The sequence below is a fragment of the Petaurus breviceps genome, unplaced genomic scaffold, assembly GCF_028583685.1.
Source record: "Petaurus breviceps papuanus isolate PSGF00001 unplaced genomic scaffold, PetGlider_PUasm1.0 419, whole genome shotgun sequence".
NCBI lineage: Eukaryota > Metazoa > Chordata > Mammalia > Diprotodontia > Petauridae > Petaurus > Petaurus breviceps.
In genome coordinates, this window is record NW_027186324.1 from 12,322,347 (window position 1) to 12,343,685 (window position 21,339).

The 21,339-nt window shown below is 40.7% G+C and overlaps 1 protein-coding gene across 3 annotated transcripts in view; it reads right to left on the reverse strand.

The window, feature by feature from the left end:
* The window catches only part of PHKA2 (phosphorylase kinase regulatory subunit alpha 2), a 108,724-nt gene extending 94,234 nt beyond the window's left edge, over window positions 1–14,490 (reverse strand). The window contains exon 1 of one of the 3 annotated variants that reach the window (XM_069100720.1): window positions 14,301–14,490. In XM_069100720.1, coding sequence (XP_068956821.1) covers window positions 14,301–14,378 — 78 coding nt within the window. In that variant the 5' untranslated portion in view covers window positions 14,379–14,490. Of the gene's footprint in view, window positions 1–2,908; window positions 3,006–14,300 lie in introns of those variants that run through there. The other 2 variants (XM_069100719.1, XM_069100721.1) reach the window with 2 other exon arrangements.
* Between the last annotated feature and the right edge of the window lie 6,849 nt (window positions 14,491–21,339).

Below are 21,339 nucleotides of genomic sequence, written 5' to 3' on the forward strand. Positions count from 1 at the left end.
CTAAGATGACAAAACAGGAAAATGACAAATGCTGGAGAGGATATGGGCAAATTGGAACACTAATGCATTGCTGGTGGAGTTGTGAACTGATCCAACCATTCTGGAGAGCAATCTGGAATTATGCCCAAAGGGCTATAAATAATTTCATTCCCTTTGACCCAGCAATACCACTCCTAGGGTTATATCCCAAAGAGATCACAGAAGTGGGAGATAGACCCATATGTACAAAAATATTTATAGCAGCTCTTTTTGTGGTAGCAAAGAACTGGAAATTAAGGGGGTGCCCATCAATTGGGAAATGGCTGAACAAGTTGTGGTATATGCATATTATGGAATACTACTGTGCAATAAAAAAACGAGGAGCAGACGGTCTTCATATTTACCTGGAGAGGCTTATACGAACTGATGCTGAGTGAGAAGAGAACAACCAGGAGATATTTGTACACAATTACAGACACAACAAATGTGTGATGACGACAAATTTTGATAGACTGAACTCTTCTCAGTAATGCAAGTCGGCTCCAAAAGACTCATGATGTCTACATCCAGAGAAAGAACTAGAAAGGACTGAGTTTGAATCCAGATTGAAGCAAACTACTTGATCTTTTTTCTTTTCTTGTTTGGTTTTATTTCCTCTTTACCATTTTTCATTCCATCTGATACAATTCGTCTATTATAACTTGACTAATGTCTAATGTGAAAGTATGTACAGATCCTATACTTGACTGTATGCCTCCATGGGGGGGAAGGGAAGGAGGAGGACAGAATGTGAAATTCAAGGAATTGTGGAATTGAATCTTGTAAACTAAAAGTAAACAAATTTAAAAAAAAGAAAAAATAGGAAAAAAAAGAATTGCTTTGGGTGCTGAGAAGTGAAGTGATTGGCCCAGGCAAGGAGGGATAAACATAATTATTTTAGACTTACTCAGTAAGCTTCTTTCCCTATTTCATGGTCTCCCTTTCTGCTTACCTTTTGTTCTCCTATTCTCTGTCATCCAAAACAACCATCCTAGACACAAACCACTTGCTCCTGTTACACCTGACTGTAGTTTTATCCCTTCTTTATTGCTACTCTCTACACTTTGCCCTCCTCCACAAGTTCTTCCATTTCCTTCCTTCCGCTGTACCGTACAGAATATATAGTATAAGCAATATTGCCCCTTGCTACCCTTTATCATGTCTCTTCTCACACTCTTGTTATTTCAGGATAACAGATCTTGCCTTCATTTGATTCTATCTCTCACCTCCCTCTCTTTGATTTAGATGCTTCTTCTCTCCTGCCTCCTATAAGACAAAGTGAGAAGGAACGGAAATATTCTTAGCTCCCATCACTCATTTACTTTTCTAAAAGCATTTGAAAGTAAATCCTTTCTATTATACCATATTTACCCAATCCTTGTTGCTGCCTGACTTGCAGCTAAATGAGGAATGACTATAACCTATAGCGGAGTGAGGAGGGAGAGGCCTAGCATGCCCCTGACAGAAAAAAGGATGCTATCTCAAACCTATTATTTGGGAGAGACAAATTGTCAGTTGTCACCCTCATGTTTCTCCACTCTCCCTGGGAATTTTGTGACCTTTCTCCATGCAAACATTTCCAACGCTTCTTGCCCTGCCTCCAATTCCCTCAACACACACTTTAATCTTTAGCTCACACATTACATTTTCGTGTCTGGCCTTCTAGAGAGATTCATTGCCTCTGTGGACTTGTGGTTCTGCTTAAGAATATTCTCCCAGTAAAAACTCTCTTGGATCTCGGTATGGACACGGCACTTTTCCCTCTGGATTCATTTACTCCTTCTGGGGAACATGTTCTCCCCAGGGGACACTTTTCAGTCCCTCCCAATTCAACAATTTGCAACATTCTCCAACATTCTTCAATGACTCCAACCCCTGAATTATATTCTTCCTCTCCATTTGGTACTTTGTCACTATTCACAAGCTTATTCACAATGACAATCCTGACAGCCTGGCCTTTTAGTTCCTTTATCTTTTCAACTCCTGTGTTCTACTCTATGCTAGCTCTACTTCAGCTAACCATCTGGCTGGTCATATTAAACTTCACTGTTGTTTGAAATTGCTCTAAAATACGAAATCCTAAAGTTTAGCACCTAAACTCTTGAAATTACCTACTTCGGGCACAGTCCCCTTCATCACCCACCTCCTCTACAGGCTTACTTAACCTTTTTGAGGCTGACTTTGGCTCTTCTCTTGACCCCAAGTCCCAGATTCCTTCTTATTTGCTGTCTCAATCACCCCTGTTCTGGTGCATTTCCTTCTCACCATAGTCTTTTACCTACGGTCAGCTACTTAAATCATGCATGCTCTTCTACTTTTAAATCCCTTTCTCCCTTGACTTTCTTCTTCTCCCTATTTTCTGATTCCCCACCATTTGCCTTTTCCTATTCTGAAGCCATCAAGGAGTACAAAATGGCAGCTGCCTGTGTATTTAAAAATTAATGTTCCTAGGGTGCCTAGGTGGCCCAGTGAGTAAACCTGGAGTCAGGAGGACACGGGATTGGTTCCAGCCTCAGATACTTAACATCCACACGAAAAAACCGGCCAGGTAACCCCAACTGCTTTAAAAAAAGTTAATGTTTCATACAATAAATAAGTTCTCTCAATCTACTCTCAATCAGCTTCATTATGCAGAAGACTCCCAAATCTGTATCTCTAGGCCTAATTTTTCCTCCTTAGCACTCCTGGTCAAGTAACTCTTTATCTGGACATGGTCAGTCAATCCCTCAATGTCAACAAATATAAAATTGAACTAATCTCCCCCCAAAACCTATCCTTACTAATTTCCCAATTTCTGCTGAAGGCAGAATCTTTTGTTCTCTCAGTCACCCATTTATAAAACTTCAGAGGCATCTCAGCCTCAAACGACAAATATTTATCAAGTACTTACTTTATCAAGTTTTCAGAGCAATATACTAATCGTGAGAAAAATGAATTTTAGATAAGCCTGAGATCCTTTCTCCTTACTCTTCTGAAAAGCATGAAAAATAGATTCTAGTTCATTCTACCACTTACTACCTGTCACTGCTAAATGAATATATCTTAGGTGACTCATCTGCAAAAACTGGAATAACAGCTTACCTGAGATCAAGAGAATAGACCAGATAATTTCTAAAAACACTTCTACCAACATTAAAATTTATGACAATTGAAAGGGCAACCAAGTCACGAATAAATCCATAAATCATGTTCAACCATGCTAGAAGGAAAAACCAAACAAACAAGCATAGTTAACTGGGGGGAAAAGATATAGCTTTTGCTGATTTCATGATTTTCTTGAAAAAAATGGGAACATGCCTCTGAGAATATATTTGAAAACTACAACACACACACACACACACATATATATATATGTGTATATATGAGAAAACAATTTTAAAGCTTGAGTTCCAAATGATGGTGCTATTTATTATCAGTGAGCAAAAAAGAAAATCACAAAAAGATTATGTACAATATCATTTATGGTAAGGCCCTTAAAATATTTATTCAGTGTTTTAATGGATTCTGAACTAAAGCTATTAGGTAAGAAAAATGGCATAAGCTAAACTTACAGGATTACCCATTTGGACTTTTGAAACTTCTGGAGCTAACCTATACTTATATACAAAAACATTTTAATTTAATTGATGGTAGTGTCCTTAGGAGAACCAATGTTCTCTTGAATGACCCCACTCAATTTATTGACACTGTAAAATTCAACAAAGGAGTCAAACACTAGCAGGGAACTCCAGAGATCCTGCAAAGTCAGCAACAACGTTCAGCAAATTCAGTAAACAGTTAAACTGAACAGCAAGTTCAATTAAAAACAATGTTTAATAACTATTTACTTCCCATCTTAAAGGCAAGCACTTAGGTCATAATGAGTGACAAATAAATGTCAGTCTATGTCCTACCAGTTAAGGAACCAGAGCACAAAAAGACTACTAGATGACGCAGGAAACGGGAATTCCAAAATGGGAATCTAAAGACCGTCACCAACTTTTCCATGTTACTGTCTAGGCCACTGGTTCCCAACATGCGGGTCCTGGACTCACAGGGACTAACTAATCTGCCAATATGTATCTATATATGTGTATATATGCATTGAGGATACACATACAGGAGAAAATCTTTTTCCTAAAGGAAAAGGGAAGACAACACATATTGAAGTGATGGAGCAAGGAAGGGAGTTTTGTTCTGGGGAGTCATAGGAAAGATGAGTTGACAGAATACAGAGGGCAGCTAATTACCACAACCTTTGCAGAAGTGATGGCATTATCATTGTCTCCAGGGAAATGGGTAGATGGGAATTGTATGTGCATGTGCACTAGCAGCAGATAAACAGTCTAGGTGGACTGGATGGGGTGTGAATGTGAAACAAAAATGTAAAGTCTTTGTATTATGGACTCTGAGATGGACTCTAGCATTTGAATACCAACTTCACTAAACTCAGAAAAATTCAGCAGAGGGTGGACCACCAAGATCAGGATGAATTTTTTTGGGTCATAACAACTAAAGAAACTTTCTAGTCAGTTATAGATGGGGTTGTGATCTCTGAACATAAAACAACCTATTTTATTTCTTGGATTGAGTTTAATTTGAAAAATATCATTTTATAGTATTATATATCCTTCAAAGATTAAATGTATTACAATTTCCTATGTGAAAAAGCATTTCAGATGGATAGACAGAACATTTATTTCATGCTTAAGATGTGTCAGTCACTGTGATAAATGCCGGGGATACAAATGCAAGGAAGATGGTCTCTAGCCTCAAATAGCCTATATTCTAATGCTAGAAAAACAATACATAGAAGGGAGAGAAAGTATAGACACTTCAGTATGGGGAGGGCAGCCCTAGGAAATTAAGAAAAAGTAGAATGTCTTTGAGATGCTCACATGGAAATATCCAGCTGGTATTATTCACTATATGGGCTCAGATGGCACTATCAACCCTTCCCTGTATGCAGTTTGTAGGTTTAAGAAGAAGACGACTTAATCCTTTATACAGCCAAACCTATAAATAATGTTACGATGGGGTTTTATTATACTTAGTAAAAACAGTTTTAATATTAATTCACTCAAGAATAAATCAGATAGGGGTAGCTAGGTGGCAAAGTGAACAGACCACTGGCCCTGGAGTCAAGAGGACCTGAGTTCAAATCTAGCCCCAGAACTCGCCATTACTAGCTGTGTGACCTTGGGCAAGTCACTTAACCCCAACTGCCTTGCCTTCCCCCCTAAAAAAAAAAAAAAAAGACTAAATCAGATAAAAAAACATACTGGCAGTCAATGTGAAATCCCCGGCTCACAAACTTCCAAACAAATGCACATACACATATACATTCGTGGTCATACACTGGCCTTTGTTTTACATTGTTTCCATGCGTACAGTAGAATTATGCTGAGTCATATGTATCACTTCACTCAACTTCTGGTGGGGAAAAGAACCCGTCACATCTCAACAAAATTCTTAAGAGTTCTAGGGTCTTATCCTTCATATTCTGTACGCTAACAGGAACATGAAATCAATTCCAGAAAAGGACATATTACATGATCTAACTTTAAAAATTAAGTCAATAATGTTTAATGTGATTGTATTTGTAGAACCTGTATTGGATTGCATGGCACTGATGGGGCGCTTGGGATCTATGTTTGTAATACCACTTTGTAACATCAGTCTGTAAACACCCCCCCCCCCCCAGCTTCAGAACATTGACTCTGCCCAGCAACAACTCACGAATTGTTTATCTCAGCTTGGAACAATAACAAACTACAGCTACCAATCCTTCACAAAAGTATCTATAAACATTCCAGCTTAGGCAACTATTATCTCCCCCTTGTACAGTGTCCCCCTGCCCCCATGAATCCTTTAGTACCCTATCTCTAGGCTGACTCCTTGGCTGCCTCAATGAATCCTTCAGGACCCTATTTCTGGGTTAACTCCTTAAGAGCCTTGGTTCCCAGACATCAATCTTGTCAAACATGACACTGATGGGTGGCAGACTGGGCACTTCTCAGTCAGCCCTTGACCGCTAGCTGACTTAGTGACATTTCAAGCCTAAAACCACACCTCTAGGTAACTCCCCCTTGGGCTTTTTCCCAATGAATTATGGGTGATATGCGTGTGCAGTTACATTAAAAGTACATGTCCCTTTAAATACTGTCCCCACCTTAACTCCTCCCTAATCCCACCCTTAATCACCTAGTTAGCATAATTGGCACAGGTTCTACTATGGATTACCTTAATTCTACCCCTTTAAGGTTTCAGGTCCCCCTAAAGGCCCCTTGCCCGATGTGCAGCCTAACAATAAACTTGCAATAAACTAAGGATCCTTGCCCACTGTAAAGTGTACAATAAACTTTTACAACACTGACTCCAAGTTGGCTTGGGTTGAATTCTTTCAAGACTGAATGGAAGCTTTTCTGGTCTTAGATAAGAGTTCCTGCTGAACCTGTTGTGAGCCATCCCTCATCACTACCATGGGGAAAGGGAGGATAGGAGAGAGAGGGGGAGAAAATTCGGAACTCTAGGGATTGTAAACTAAAAGTAAATAAAGAAATTTTAAAAAAAGAAAAGTTAAGTCAATTAGCAAGTAAGATTTATTAAGTACCTACTATATGTTAGAAACTATATTAGGCACAGATTTCAAACAACCCCTCCTCCTATCAAGAAAGTTACTTATTCTACTAAAGAAGGTATGTTTTTATATAAGTGTAACCATATAGTATTTAGCTACCAAATACAAGGTATCTTGAGAGGCAAGGCATTGCCACTTTGTCGCGGGGATCGGGTGGGGATATGAAAAATTTCATGTAGGAGGTAGTCCTTGAGCTGTGTATTAAAGGAAAACCTAAAGGAAGAGAGGGACAACTTTAAGGTGCATAGGTGAGGAGGGCGTGCATTACAAGTATGTGGCATGGCCAGTTCAAAGAGGGGAGACAGAATAGGTGAGGAACATAGAGGCCAGTTTGGTTGGATCACATTGCGTGGGAGGGAGAGTAATATTCAATGAGGCTGGAAAGATGGGTTGGAGCTAGAGAGAGGCTTTTAAGAGCCTTTAAAATTAAACAAAAGAAGTTTGCATTTCATCCTAGATGCAGCAGATGACCACTGCAGTTGACTAAAAGAGACACAGTTAGATCTGTGCTTAATGAAAATCACTTTGGCAGAAAATCACTGGAGTAGAGAAAAGACTTGAGGCAGGGAGATCAACAAGGAAGACATTGTAATAATCTAGGGAAAAGATCATAAGAGTCTGAACTAAGGTGATAGCTATGTGAGTGGAGAGGAGTTGGATACAAGAGATATTTTGAATGCAGAAAATGGCAAGGTTTGGCAACTAACTGATAGCTATATAGGGTGATTAAGGATTCGAGGATAATCCTGAGATTATGGAATGAGGACCCTGGATTTATGGTGGTACCTTTAACAGCAATAGGGAAGTTTGTAAGGGGAAAGTTTTAGGGGGAAAGATAATGATTTCAGTTGTGGGACAAGCTTTGTTTCAGATGTCTCTAGGTCATCCAGTTTGAAATGTCCAATGATTCCGGAATGGAGTTCAGGAGAGAGACTGGACCTGGACAAATATGGGAGTCATTTACTTAGAGAAGATAGTTAAATCTATGGGAAGGCAGTGAGGGAATCTATGGGATAGAGGTGGGAAGAGAATGAATTTGAGGCATGGGAAATGGCCAGAACAAAAGCCAACATGACCAAAATAGTTTTTTGTTGTTCAGTTGTGTCAAACTCTTTTTGATGCCATTTGAGGTTTTCCTGGCAAAGATACTAGAGTGGTTTGCCATTTCCTTCACCAAGTCATTTTACAAATGAGGACCTGAGGCAAACAGGGTTAAGTGACTTGCCCAAGGCCATACTGCTAGTGTGTATTTGAGGCTGGATTTGCTCTATCCAGAATGCCACTTAGCTGTCCAACCTAAGCAGTACATTCTGAGAAAAATCCTGGAAAGTGCTTCTCCTACCATCTAAAGAAGCTGCTGAATGCCTGAATTTCTATAACACTGGAGTTAGATGTGGGATTTGGTTGACATGTTGGCTAGTTTTGCCAAATTTTTTTACCCTCTTTTCTTATTCTTTGCTATGAAATATGGCTCTCTGGGAGGGTAAGGAAGGAGGATTTACTTGGAAATATAGGTGATGTAAAAAGAAAAGTTATCCATTTTAAAATGTGTTCTATTCACAGGAAATCCATTATAATTAAATGTTCATAATAGTATGGGATTTAAGCCACATGAATTCACAGACTGCCTGTATAATTACTTTCTGTTTCTATTCATCTAGAATTAGATTCAAAATACATGTCAAGCAAATTAGAATAAATTTGATAAAAACACAATTTATATCTTGCAAAATCTCCTTCCTCACCTAATAATCTTGTATATGATGTATTTGTCACTTGTGAATAGTATTTTCTAAAAACCACTTCTAGGTGTACTTTTTTCAAAATCTATATATGCAACTGCTATATATTCTTAAAGATGTACTGTCTAGAATTAGTAGAGTGTTTAGAAAGGCTTAGATGACCAAAGCTATTCCTCTTAAGAGGAGAAAAAAACTGAGTTTAGGCCCACAAATTCCAAGAACTGGAACGCCAGCTTAAATAAAAAGAGATACCAATGGTCACTTCCAAACTTTCATAAAACAAAAAATTTATTAGGTCACTTAATGATCATTCAAAGTGTAAAAACTTGTAGGAAACAGATTGCAAACTATACCTGTGTCTTCATGGATAACAGAAATGAGGAAACTCAGTCTACAAACAATTTTACCATTGCAAAAGGAGTTTAATCTTTCTTTTTAATTCATGGGAACCAAGCAGTATAGAATGAGGGCTCATTTGCTAGGTTACTCTGTGTATGGTAGTCTTAAGGCATATTGAATCATACTGATCACAAGTCCTTGTCACAGTGGTCAGTCTCAGTTTTATATACAAAGTAGTTATTAAACACTACCAAATGCTAATATTAACATCTGAGATTTTAAACAAGAAGTCTGTCTTTTTTTTTTTAAGCAATCAGGGTTAAGTAACTTACTCAAGGTTACACAGCCAGTTATTTTTGTGTGGGTGCCAAGGCCTGAACCGATCCCGGGTCCTCCTGACTCCAGGGCCGGTGCTCTTACTCACTTCTACACCTGCCCCGCCCCCTCGAAATCTATCTTTTATGCCTATGGAAAATTTGGCCATAAAAGTGAAACTTGTTCTTCACTATAAATTAAATATATTCATCTGCACTACCAAACTACCTGATCCCAAAGTCCACACTGCACTGACCTCTCACTTTGTCCTTAGCATCCATGTGTTGATAATTCTGGAAACTGCCACAGCTGCTGGCTGGCCCTGGGGCTGGCTCAGCTCCCAGAGTGCTGTGCTGGCCGCTCCTTGCCGGCCTGCCAGGCTGTCCTCAGAAGGAGGTTAGCTTCTCTGTGTCATTTTGTGGGTTCTGTCAAAGTACTGCTTCTTGCTCAAACTACTTTGTATTGACATATTTGTGTATATGCTTTGTCTCTACACCTCATGTAAATTCCCCAAGGGGAAAAATTTGTAATTTGTTTCTTTGTATCCCCAAAATCTAACAGAGTCTTGAATGTAGAAAATGCTTAATGTTTACTGAAGTGAACTGCTACTCTTTCAAGTCTATTCCAGGTTAACCTCTTCCAGAAAGCTTCCCAAGATTTGTCTGTTTAATTCAGTTCTCTCATCTGTAAATACAGGAGGTTGAAGCAGATGACCTCTGGGGTCCCTTCCAGCTTTAGATCGAATGAGCCCAGGGGAAGATGGCTACACAGGTTCTTAGCTCCATTTTTTGTCTCTGTAAGATTAAGGCTCCTCAAGATAAAGGGCCAGTGGTACGTTCCCTTCCCCTTGTCACAAATGCACAAAGAAAAGCATGCCTATCTTCCTGAGAAGAGAGAGCCTGACAGTACGAGCTCAACATGTTTGAACTCTGTCCAGTGTCTTTCTTTCTACAGTACTTTTTTCCTGCTTCCTCTCCTTGTTCTTTTCCTTTTTTCCCTCTTGACTAAACAAGCCAATCAGAACATGACAGTTTATTTGCTTGAGATTTTGCTGTCAATCTACTAATTACCATAAAAGACTCAAGCCTCCCTCACTTGTGGACTATCCAGGAGTCACTGACCCCATTTGGTGACTACTGCTAGCCTTTGCTGCCTCAGTCAGCTTTTATTTCTATCATGACAAAAAACTGAGTCAGATTATCCCACTTCTGCCTCTTACTACCTGTGTGACCTTGGGAAAATCACTTAATGTTTCTACCTCAGTTATCTCTTCTATAAAATGAGGGAGCTGGACTAAATCTGGAGTTGTTAATCTTTTTTGGGTCATGGACTCCTTTGGCAGTCTAGTGAGGTCTATGTACCCCTTCTCTGAATAATGTCTTAAAATTACATAGGATTATAAAGGAAACTAATTAAATTGAAATATAATCTATAAACAAGAAGACTATGATCATGGGAGATCTAGTGTTTAAGTGTCACAATTATGATAATTGTGAAGTAGTGATGACTGTGATATTTTAGGATCTACAATAAATGTAATGTGATAGGCTATATTTCAGTGAGATATTTATGGGATTTTGCTTTTTGGAGGGCAGTTGGGCTTAAGTGACTTGACCAAAGTCACAGGGCTAGTTTTTGTGTTGTGTCTGAGGCCAGATTTGAACTTGGGTCCTCCTGACTCCAGGGCCAGTGCTCTATTCACTGTGTCACCTAGCAGCCCCTTAAAGCATCTCTTTTTTTGCTTTTTGGAGGGAGGAAGATAGGGCAATTGGGGTTGACTTGCCCAAGGTCACATGGCTAGTGTGTGTGTGTGTGTGTGTGTGTGTGTGTGTGTGTTTTGTGCCCAAGGTTGGATTTGAACTCAGGTCCTACTGACTCCAGGACTGGTGTTCTATTCACTGTGCCACCTAACCTCCCCAAGACATTTAGGAAAATACATAATTTTTTCCTATACAATTTCCCAGGCCCTTTGAAATCTATCCATGGACCCCTTGGGGATCTTTGGCCCCAGGATATAAACCCCTGGACTAGATGATTCTATAAAATTTTTTGGCCTAAACTGCTTGTGTTGATCATTTTCATTCTACAATGTGCAATTGGTACATTATGAATTCAGCTTATGTTGTGAGTTCAGTTGTATTCAACTCTTTGTGACCTCATTTGATATTTTCTTGGCAAAGATATTGGAGTGGTTTGCCATTTTCCAATTCAACTCATTTTACAGATGAGGAAATGAGGCAGATAGTGTTAAGTGACTTGCCCAGGGTCACATGGTTAAGTGTCTAAGGCAGCCTTTGAACTCAGGTTTTCCAGATTCTAGTCCCAGCACTCTATTCACTGTACCATGTAACTGCCCCTTGAATTCATTACCTGAGTACATAAAGAAAAATGAGTCTCAATCTTTTCAAGGGCATAGTTGACACAGAAAAATAATATATAAAAATGTATTTCTGAGAGCAGCAAATCACCTCTAAAGCCAGCCAAACATAGTAGTGTCGTATTTCAAAGAAGATCAAGGCTTTCATTTTTATTAAGGTCAGTGTCCTCTCCTTGGAGGCTTCACCATGATCAAGGGTAATGGCTAACTGCAAACTACAGACTGATAGATAATTCACCACTAGATTTTCTACCATAAAAATGCTTTGATTTTTTTCAAGCAAGTTATGGAAATTCACATTTAATGGTGGTATAAGGGAAGAGAGAAGAGGTAAGAAGGAAAGCCTAGAAAATTCTTACTAATTTACTAAAAATAAACACATGAAAAAACTCAGATTAAAAAAAGTTAGCTTAGGGGCGGCCAGGTAGCACAGCGAGTAAGAGCACCGGCTCCAGTGTTGAGAAGACCTGCAGATCGAATCCCTGGCTCAGACACTTAGCACCCACCCAGAAACCTTGAGCAAGTTACTTAATCCTGATTGCTTAATAAAAAAAAAAAAAAGTTAGCTTTTAAAATATTCTGTACAGAAAAAAAAATCCAACAACAAATTCATCCTTGTTTGTTTTATGAGATTGTGAAGAATGACTTGCAGTGAAGCATCTACATTCTGAATATCCTATATACATTCTTATTACTTCCTTATATTTTGTAACTAAGTTCAGTATTGTTTCCACATATATATGTATATATATGCAAGTCATTGTGTATTTCAAGGTAATGTAAGAGCTACTGAATGTTAATACAATTGATTGGATTAACTATTGAGACCAAATTAGGGGAGTTTCTAGTTTGGGGAAAGGAATGGTAGTGTGAAGAGGTAACAAAAGGTTAAGTTTCTACAGAACTGCAAGAATTGCTGAAACAAGACTACTGATAAAAAGTATCAGACAGTAGCCTTGGGAAGAAGTTTGAGTTCCCAGAGAACTCCTAGAAAATACTAAAAATGAAGTAATGTTGGCAGCAGCAGGTGGATGTGACCAATCAGAAAGTAGACAGCGGCCTTGGGACACTCAGGCCCAGATAAGGACACATCTAGATTGGACTGAAGGGAGTTCAGTATTCTGGGGTTGTTACTGCACTTGCGTAGTGGACCTCATGTATTATGTACGTTATCTAACAAAATTAGAGCCTCATTACTAATAATTAGGTTAATGTTTGAGAGGGGCGGGTAACCCTTGCTTATTTAACCTAGTTTCTGCTTCTGTACCTTGGCCTCCTCTCCTGGGCATTGTTCCAGTGACTGGACCTTGCCAGATTCTAATAAAACTTCCTATCTTCACTTTGAGGTCTCTGAGTAGTCAATTTGGGTTAGGGTCTCTGTACCCCACACAAGACCATAGATCTTAGGCCCTTAAGGTGTCTCAATTCTACAAAACGTTATTACCAAGTATAATTAAGCATCAATCAATAAGTATTTAATAACAATCCTGCATGTAGTCAACAAATGGGCTGATTTGTGCCCTCAAGGACCTAACTGGAGACAGAAAATTAACATTTGTGAAGCAATTAGAGAAGAAGTGAGTAATGAACTGTGCAGTAATGACTAATTTAAGGGCACAGGAGGTCAGGGAATGAAGAAAGCAGAAAGAACAGGAACAGAAATTGGAGAAGTTTTCATTGTACCACGCTACTTGTCTGGCGAAGGTACTTTCTACTTCTATTTGGCCAATACCTTCCGGATCATGATTCTGGGGCACTAGGCAAAGAACTTTAACATAATCACATTCCCTATCGGCTTGATTTCCAAGTTGCCGAAGACTGAGCAAACAGAAGCTGACGAAGTTAAAAAAACAAAAGCAAAACACTTTGCCAGGGCAAGACCTAGACTAGCTAGTACTAGTCAGCAGCAGAACGGTGGTTATCGAAATTCCTTTCTTTCACGCCAGTCCTCCAACCATCAGCTTACGCTCCCTTTTGTTACACACTTCCCACAATGCCAGCCTGCTTCCCCACTGCCAGAGTCAATTTCAGCAGACTCGGTCACTTTCCCCTTCTCTCCTCTGGGACGCGGAAGGTCCTGCTGGCAACTTTGTTGCTCTTTCCTTATACCCTTCGTGCTTACGGATGAATGTTTGTGAACTGACTAGTTCGGTGACTCCTCGGATCCGAATCTTATCCATCAGGAAGTACGGGGCGGCTGGGTGGCAGAGAATGTAGCACCGGCCCTGGAGTCGGCAGGACCGGAGTTCAAATTAGCCTTAAGACACTTAACACACAAACTAGCCGCGTGACTTTGGGCAAGTCACTTAACCCCAACTGCCCTCCCCCTCCAAAAAAGCAAAAAAAAAAAAAAAGTATTGACGAAGCTCTGGTCACTGACCCACCCGTCAGTCAACGACCCGCCGGTCAGTCCAGGAGCCCTGCTGCCTCCGTGCCAGGCACCGAGGCTGCAAGTACAAAGAAGGAAACAATACGTGCTCCCAAAACGGGGATGAAAGAGCGAATGCGGGGGTGCGTGCACAGCGTGAAGTTAATGAACATGTATGTGCAGACAATATAGACACAAAGGAGGCGAAGGGAAGAGAGAGGTTTGGAGGGAAGAGGGGGGCGGGGAGAGAGAAGGGCAAGTGCGGAAGAAAGGGGGAGAAAGGGCAAGGGAGCCAGAAGAGGAAGGGGAGCGCGCGGGGCCGGGGCCGGACAGCCGTTATCTGTCGGGCTCGGGGCTCTGGCACCCCATAACTGAACCCCGGCCGCCCAGGCCGGGCCACACCCCAGTGCCCAGGTCGCACAGGCCCCAGGGCGCTCTCCGGGCGGGGGCCAGCCTGCTCTCGGCTCCCTCCGGCTTCCGAGCCCCCCCAGGAGCTGCGGGGGCGCCGCGTCCTGCACCCACCTGATAGCACAGAATGGTCTGCTGGACCAGCCGGGCGTACCCGTCCAGACGGACTCCCGAGTTGCTGCGGCTCCGCATCTCCGGGATCGCCGCCCACCCCCTGCCCTCCGGCTAGGCGAACGCTCCAGCCCTGGCACGCGCGCGTGCCCGCGGGAGGGAGAGAGGAGGGAGGGGCTGGCGCCGCCGCGCGCGCGCCCGGGCCCCTTCACACGAGGGCTCGCGGCCCCTCCCGGGCCTGGCTCTGTGAGTGACCCCTGGGTGCTCGGCGTGCGCTGCGCTCCAGCGCGGTGACTTTGGTATGGTTGTTGTGCCGCCGTATATCTAGGCAGGCGGCGGGGGGCAGTCACGACCAGCTGCCCGGGGTCTGCGGCACGCTCCTGGGCAGCTCAGCGCCGTGGGCTCAGGCCAGCGCTGTCATCGCTCCCATTTTACAGACGGGGACTACGACCCGCAGAATCGGCCGTTTAGGGCGCGCCTGAATGCAGATCAAGGCCCGCGCCGGCCACTGCGCCGCCTTCCCCACGGCAAGGGGGATTTCGTTGCTTTGGACACGGCCAGTGGGGCCACTGGTTTTCCTTCACTACTACAGTTTTCTCTCTTTTATTCTGAATAAGACAGGCAGAGACAATAAACGTTGGCTGATTAAAAGTAAATTTAAATGTGTGACCTTGGAGCCCGGCAGGCTGTGGTTGCAGCGCAGTGGGATGTCACGAGCAGCGTCCGTCCACTCCGCCAGTCCCACCGAGGAAAGAAGCCCTGACCGACAGGCTGCTAACTCGGCTGTTTCCCAAGTAAAGCTTTCCAGCATTTCCCACAAAAACTCCTCCCTCCACCCCCTACGCCCTCACCCCCCAAAAGGAAGAAACAGTCTGGAAGCCGGCCGGGAGTGACCGGGTGCTTGGGATCTAAGTCTGTAAAATCAATTTGTAAACTCCCAGTCTGTCAAATCACATTTCCCCCTCCCCAGCCTCAGAGCACTAACTCTGCCCCTTCCCCCTGGCAGCACTCTGCCCAGCAACAACTCATGAACTGGTTATTTCTGCTTGGAACAAAAACAAGCTACACCTATGAATCCTTCACTAAACCATCTATACACATTTTAGCTTAGGCGAATGTTATCTCCCCTTAGTATAGTGTGTAGCTGCCCTATGACTCCTTTAGGACCCTATCTCTGGGTTAACTCCTTAGCCTATTATCCACACACTGAGTCTCTGTTAGCTTTGGTTCCCAGACATCAATCTTGTCAAACATGACACTGATGGGTGGCAGACTGGACACTTCTCAGTCAGCCCTTGACCGCTAGCTGACTTACTACACCTCCAGGTAACCCCACTTTGGGCTGTTTCCCAGTGAATTATGGGCAATATGCTTGCGCAGTTGACATAAAAAGTGCATGTTCCTTTAAGCACTGACCACTCCTTAACTCCTCCCTAATCCCACCCTTAATCACCTAGTTAGCATAATTGACATCTGATTAATTGCCTAGACTCCTTAAAAAACTATGCCTATGTCTTCTTTAAGTTTGCAGGTCCCCTAAGGACTCTTGCCTGCTGTAAAGTGTACAATAAACTTTTACAATTCTGTCTCCAAGTCTGCTTGGGCCTACTGAATTCTTTTCCAGACTGAATCGCAGGCATTCTGGTCTTTGGTAAAGATCAGAGTTCCTGTATAATCTATTGCCACCCCCCATCAGGAGGGCCCAGAAAGCTCACTTCCCAAAATCTGGCCCCCCTTTCCCAAAGGATGTGGCTAATGACTAGGAGATGCCTGAGGCTCAATCTTAGAGTCCAGGGTGGAGGAGGAGAAAAAGGCAGGGTCACTAGTGGACCTGGTAGCCTAGGAGGTACGTATAGCACTGGCAGTATCCACCCACTGCAGTTCCCCTTCCTACCCTAGAGTTGCAAGCTTTGCAAAAGAGCAGATCTCTCCTTAAGGATGGGAGGAAGAAGCCAGAGGGTACCTTACTTCCCTCCCCCCCCCCCCAACCTCCTGCCTCATCTTACAACCTTCTGGGGAAGGGAGAGGATTTTGCATTCCAGGAGTTCTTTGGTATTTCTTAAAAGAGAGGATAATACTACCTTTTACAACAGGTTAGTTGTACTGCAAGCCCCCCAAAACCTCGAAAACAAGGGAAGTCTATGCCAGAGTCCAACAAGTCCATAAATGTTAACACTTTGCATGGCCTGCTCCCCTCTCAAATTCAGGGTTCCTCCACCCTCACTCCCCCCCAAACAGGGAACTAAAAGAGAGCTCTGCTCTAGATTTTCTGATTTCTCTTAATCATATGTCATTATCCTAGCTACTCAAAGTCTGAACACGGAAGTCACCTTTGACTTTGGTCTCACCCTTAACAAATACCTAATCCCAGAATAAATGTGTGCGTGTGCGTGTGTGTGTGTGTGTGTGTGTGGGGGGGGATTCATGGGAAAAGAAGAATGGATTTAGGTGTCAGATTTAGCAAATAAAGAAAAACCAAATGGAATAGGGAAGCATTTGAATAGCATTAATATCATGCTTAATATTAACTGGACAGGCACGTAAGGTTGTTCATCATTAAAAAAATACACAATCACATTAAAAATAAAAACACCCAAAGCCACATAATTATATAAACAAGTGCAGAAAAAAACTTTGAAAAAAACATTAACACTCATTTATGCTAAAACTTATCAAACAGAGACATAAAAGCATCTTAGATTTCAGGGGTGAATGAACTTAGATGAGGAAAAAATACATCTATTTTCAAAATAAATGGTTTCCTTTGCTATCTTGTGTATTTTATTTGTTGCATTTAAAAATCATTCTGAGATCATAAACTTCACTAGACTGCCAAAGGGGTCCATGACAACCAAAAGGAACTGTTCCTCCCCTGTTATAAATATATGCATGTGTGTGTATGTATATTTGTTTGTGTGTACATAATACATGTAGAAGTTGAGCTAGAAAACAGGGATCATTTTTTTTTTTTGCCTTTCTGTGCCTGGCATATAATAAGCATTTCATACATGATTATTAACTAAAACTGAAAAAAAAAACCACCAAGCATATGCAATGGAGAAACCCTGAAAGCTTTCTCAATAAACACTGAAGTATCCAGTGGTCTTTAAGTTGAAGCCTGCTACTCAAATATGTGACTTTGCTTCATTTGAGTAGGCACAAGGATTGTCTTTATTTTTTCATTTGGCGAGAAAAGAACTTGCTATAATGCTACCAATAAAAAAGGAAAAAAAGAAAGAAATATATATGATCACAATTGGCCTTGTATTATAGAACATTGGAGATCAAAATGAAGAGGTTAAAGATTCCCACCCCTGCCCCCCACCCAATAGAGTTCAGAAAACCAATGCAAAAAACCTGAAGCCTGAGACATTATCCCCGACTCCTAGGGTCTAGAGCCCAACTCTAACATAAAGTTAGTAGTCAAGAAAAAGGAGTAAGTAAAAGAAACCATAGATAGCTGCTATGGTGATAGAGAACACCAGGGTTAAATTAGAAGAAGACAGTGAAGTCAAAATGGATACTTCTAAAATTTCAAAGAAAAATATAAATGGTCACAAGCCCCAAGAGTTCTTAGGACAGCTTAAAAAGGACATTAAAAATCAAACAAGAGAGATTAAGGAAGCATTAGGAAAAAAATAAGAATGAAGCAAGAAAACCAAGAAAATTATGACAAGTCAGGCAATTAAAAAAAGAGATCCAAAAACTTAACAAAATAACTCCTTAAAAATTAGAATTAGGCAAGAGAAAGCTAATGACTCCATAAGACATCAAGAAATGACAAAACAAAATCCAAAGAATGAAAAAATAGAAGAGAATGTGAAATGTCTCATTACAAAAAGAACTAACCTGGAAAACAGATTGAGGAGAGAAAATATATAAGAATTGTTGGATTACCTGAAAGTTATCATAAAAAAGGAGTATAAACACTGTACTTCAAGAAATTATTAAGGAAAATTATCCTGAAGTTTTAGAATGAGAGGGTAAAAAGAAATTGAGGGAAAAAATCACCACCTGAAAAAGATCCCAAGATGAAAATTCACAGTAATATCATGACTAATTTTTGAAGCTCCCAGGTCAAGGAGAAAATACTTCAAGCAACTAGAAAAAAACAATTTAAATATGGTGGAGCCATAGTCAGGATAAAATAAAATTTAGCAGCTTCTACATTAAAAGTTTAAAGGACATGGAACATATTCTGAAGAGCAAAGGAGCTGAGTTTGCAATTAAGACTAACTTACCTAGGAAAGCTGAATGTAATCTATAAGAAAAAAATGGATATTTAATGAATTAAGCAACTTTCAGGTATTCTTTTTTTAAAAAAATATTTATTTATTTTTAGTTTTCAACATTCCTTTCCACAAAATTTTGAGTTGCGATTTTTTCTCTCCATCTTTCCCCTACCCCCACCCCAAAATAGCAAATCTATTGAAGACCGCTTCCCCTAATATATTCTCTCATATCCTCCACCACAAACCCCTAACTTTCTAGTAGAACAAGATGGATTTCTATACCCCAGTGCCTGTATATCTTATTTCCCAGTTGCATGTAAAAAACATTTTTTTTTTGGTTTAAGCAATTGGGGTTAAGTAACTTGCTCAAGGTTACATGGCCAGTTATTTCTGGGTGTGGTGCTAAGTATCTGAGCCCAGATTTGATTCCCAGGTCATCCCGACACTGGGGCCAGTGATCTTACTTGCTGAGCCACCTGGCCACCCCCAAAATATTTTTTAAAAAATATTTGTTTTTAAAACTTTGAGTTCCAGATTTTTTCCCTTCTTCCCTCCTCACCCTCCCCCACTGAGAAGATAAACAATTCAATATAGGTTGTACACGTGTAATTACCCAAATCATTTCTATAGTAATTATATTGTGAAAGACTAACTATATTGCCCTCCATCCTATCCTGACCCCCACTTATTCTATTTTCTCCTTTGACCCTATCCCTTTTCAAAAATGTTTGCTTCTAACTACCCTCTTTCCCAATCTGCCCTCCCTAATATCATCCCCCCTCTTATCCCCTACCCCCCTATTTTCCTGTAGGGTAAGATAACCAATTGAGTGTGTATGTTATTCCCTCCTTAAGCCAAATTCAACTGAGAATCAGATTCCTTTTCACCTTCCCCTTTACCTTCCTGCTCTTCCCCCCCATTGTAACAGCTTTCTCTTGCCTCTTTTATATGAGATAATTTGCCCAAATCTATCTCTCCCTTTCTCCTTCGCACAATAAATTCCTTGCACCTCTTAATTTGATTTTTTAGATATCATCCCTTCCTATTCAACTCATCCTGTGCTCTCTGTCTATATATACGTGAACATACAAATGCCCACACTCACATATATATTTGTATACACATACACCCTCATATACATACATATATGTATGTATACATGTATATATATACATATATATTCCCTTCAACTATCCTCATACTGAGAAAAGTCTTATGAGTTAGAATTATTGTTTTTCCATGTAGGAATATAAATAGTTCAACTTTAATAAGTTCCTTATGATTTCTTTTTCCTATTTACCTTGGCATGCTTCTCTTGCTTCTTGTATTTGAAAGTTCAATTTTCCGTTTAGCTCTGTTTTTTTCATCAAGAATGCTTGAAAATAGGGGCGGCCAGGTAGCACAGTAAGTAAGAGCATTGGCCCCATAGTTGGGATGACCTGGGATTGAATCCAGGCTCAGACACTTAGCACCCACCCAGAAAAACCTGGCTGTGTAACCTTGAGCAAGTTACTTAACCCCAATTGCTTAGGGGTGGCCAGGTGGCTCAGTGAGCAAGAGTGCTGGCCCCAGAGTTGGGATGACCTGGGATCGAATCCAGGCTCTGATACTTAGAACCACACCCAGAAATAACTGGCCGTGTAATCTTGAGCAAGTTACTTAACCCTGATTGCTTTAAAAAAAAAAAAAGAATGCTTGAAAATCCTCTATTTCTTTGAATTACCATGTTTTCCCCTGTAGCACTAAACTCAGTTTTGCTGGGTAGGTGATTCTTGGTTTTAATCCTGGTTCCTTTGACCTCTGGAATATCATATTCCAAGCTCTCTGATCCCTTAATGTAGAAGCTGATAGGCCTTGTGTTATACTGATTGTTTTTCCACCATACTCAAATTTTTTCTTCCTTACTGCTTGCAATATTTTCTCCTTGACTTGGGAACTCTGCAACTTGGCTATAACATTCCTAGGAGTTTTCTTTTTGGGATCTGTTTCAAGAGGTGATCATTGAATTATTTCAATTTGTATTTTGCCCTCTGGTTCTAGAATATCAGGGCAATTTTGTTAGATAATTTCTTGAAAGATGGTGTCTAGGCTCTTTTTTTATCATGGCTTTCATATAGTCCAATAGTTTTTAAATTCTCTCTCCTGGATCTATTTTCCAGGTCAGTGGTTTCTCCAATGAGATGTTTCACATTGCCTTCTATTTTTTTTTCATTTATTTTATAGTATCTTGATTTCTCATAAAGTCATTAGCTTCCAATTGCTCCAATCTAATTTTGGAGAAGTTATTCTCTTCAGTGAGTTTTTGAAATTCTTTTTCCATCTGGCAAATTTAGCTTTTTAAGGCCTTCTTCTCCTCACTGGTTTTTTGGGCCTCTTTCGCCATTTGAGTTAGTCTATTTTTAAGGTGTTATTTTGTTCAGTGTATTTTGGGGTCTCCTTTAGCAGGATTGACTTGCTTTTCATGATTTTCTTGCATCATTCTCATTTCTCTTCCCAATTTTTCCTCCTCTTCTCTTACTTGATTTTCAAAATCTTTCTTGAGCTCCTCCATGGCCTGTAATTAATTCATATATATATATATTGCCTTTTGGAGGGCAATTGGAGTTAAGTAACTTGCCCAAGTTTACACGGCTAGTTTTTTTTTTTGTGTGTGTGTGGGTGTTAAGTGTCTGAGGCCAGAACCAAACTCAGGTCCTCCTGACTCTGGGGTCAGCACTTTTACTCACTGTGCCACCTAGCCACCCCAAAACAAAACCTATTCTTTTGTTGTTGTTTTGTTTTTTCCTGTTCATATTTTCCTTGGAGTCTTT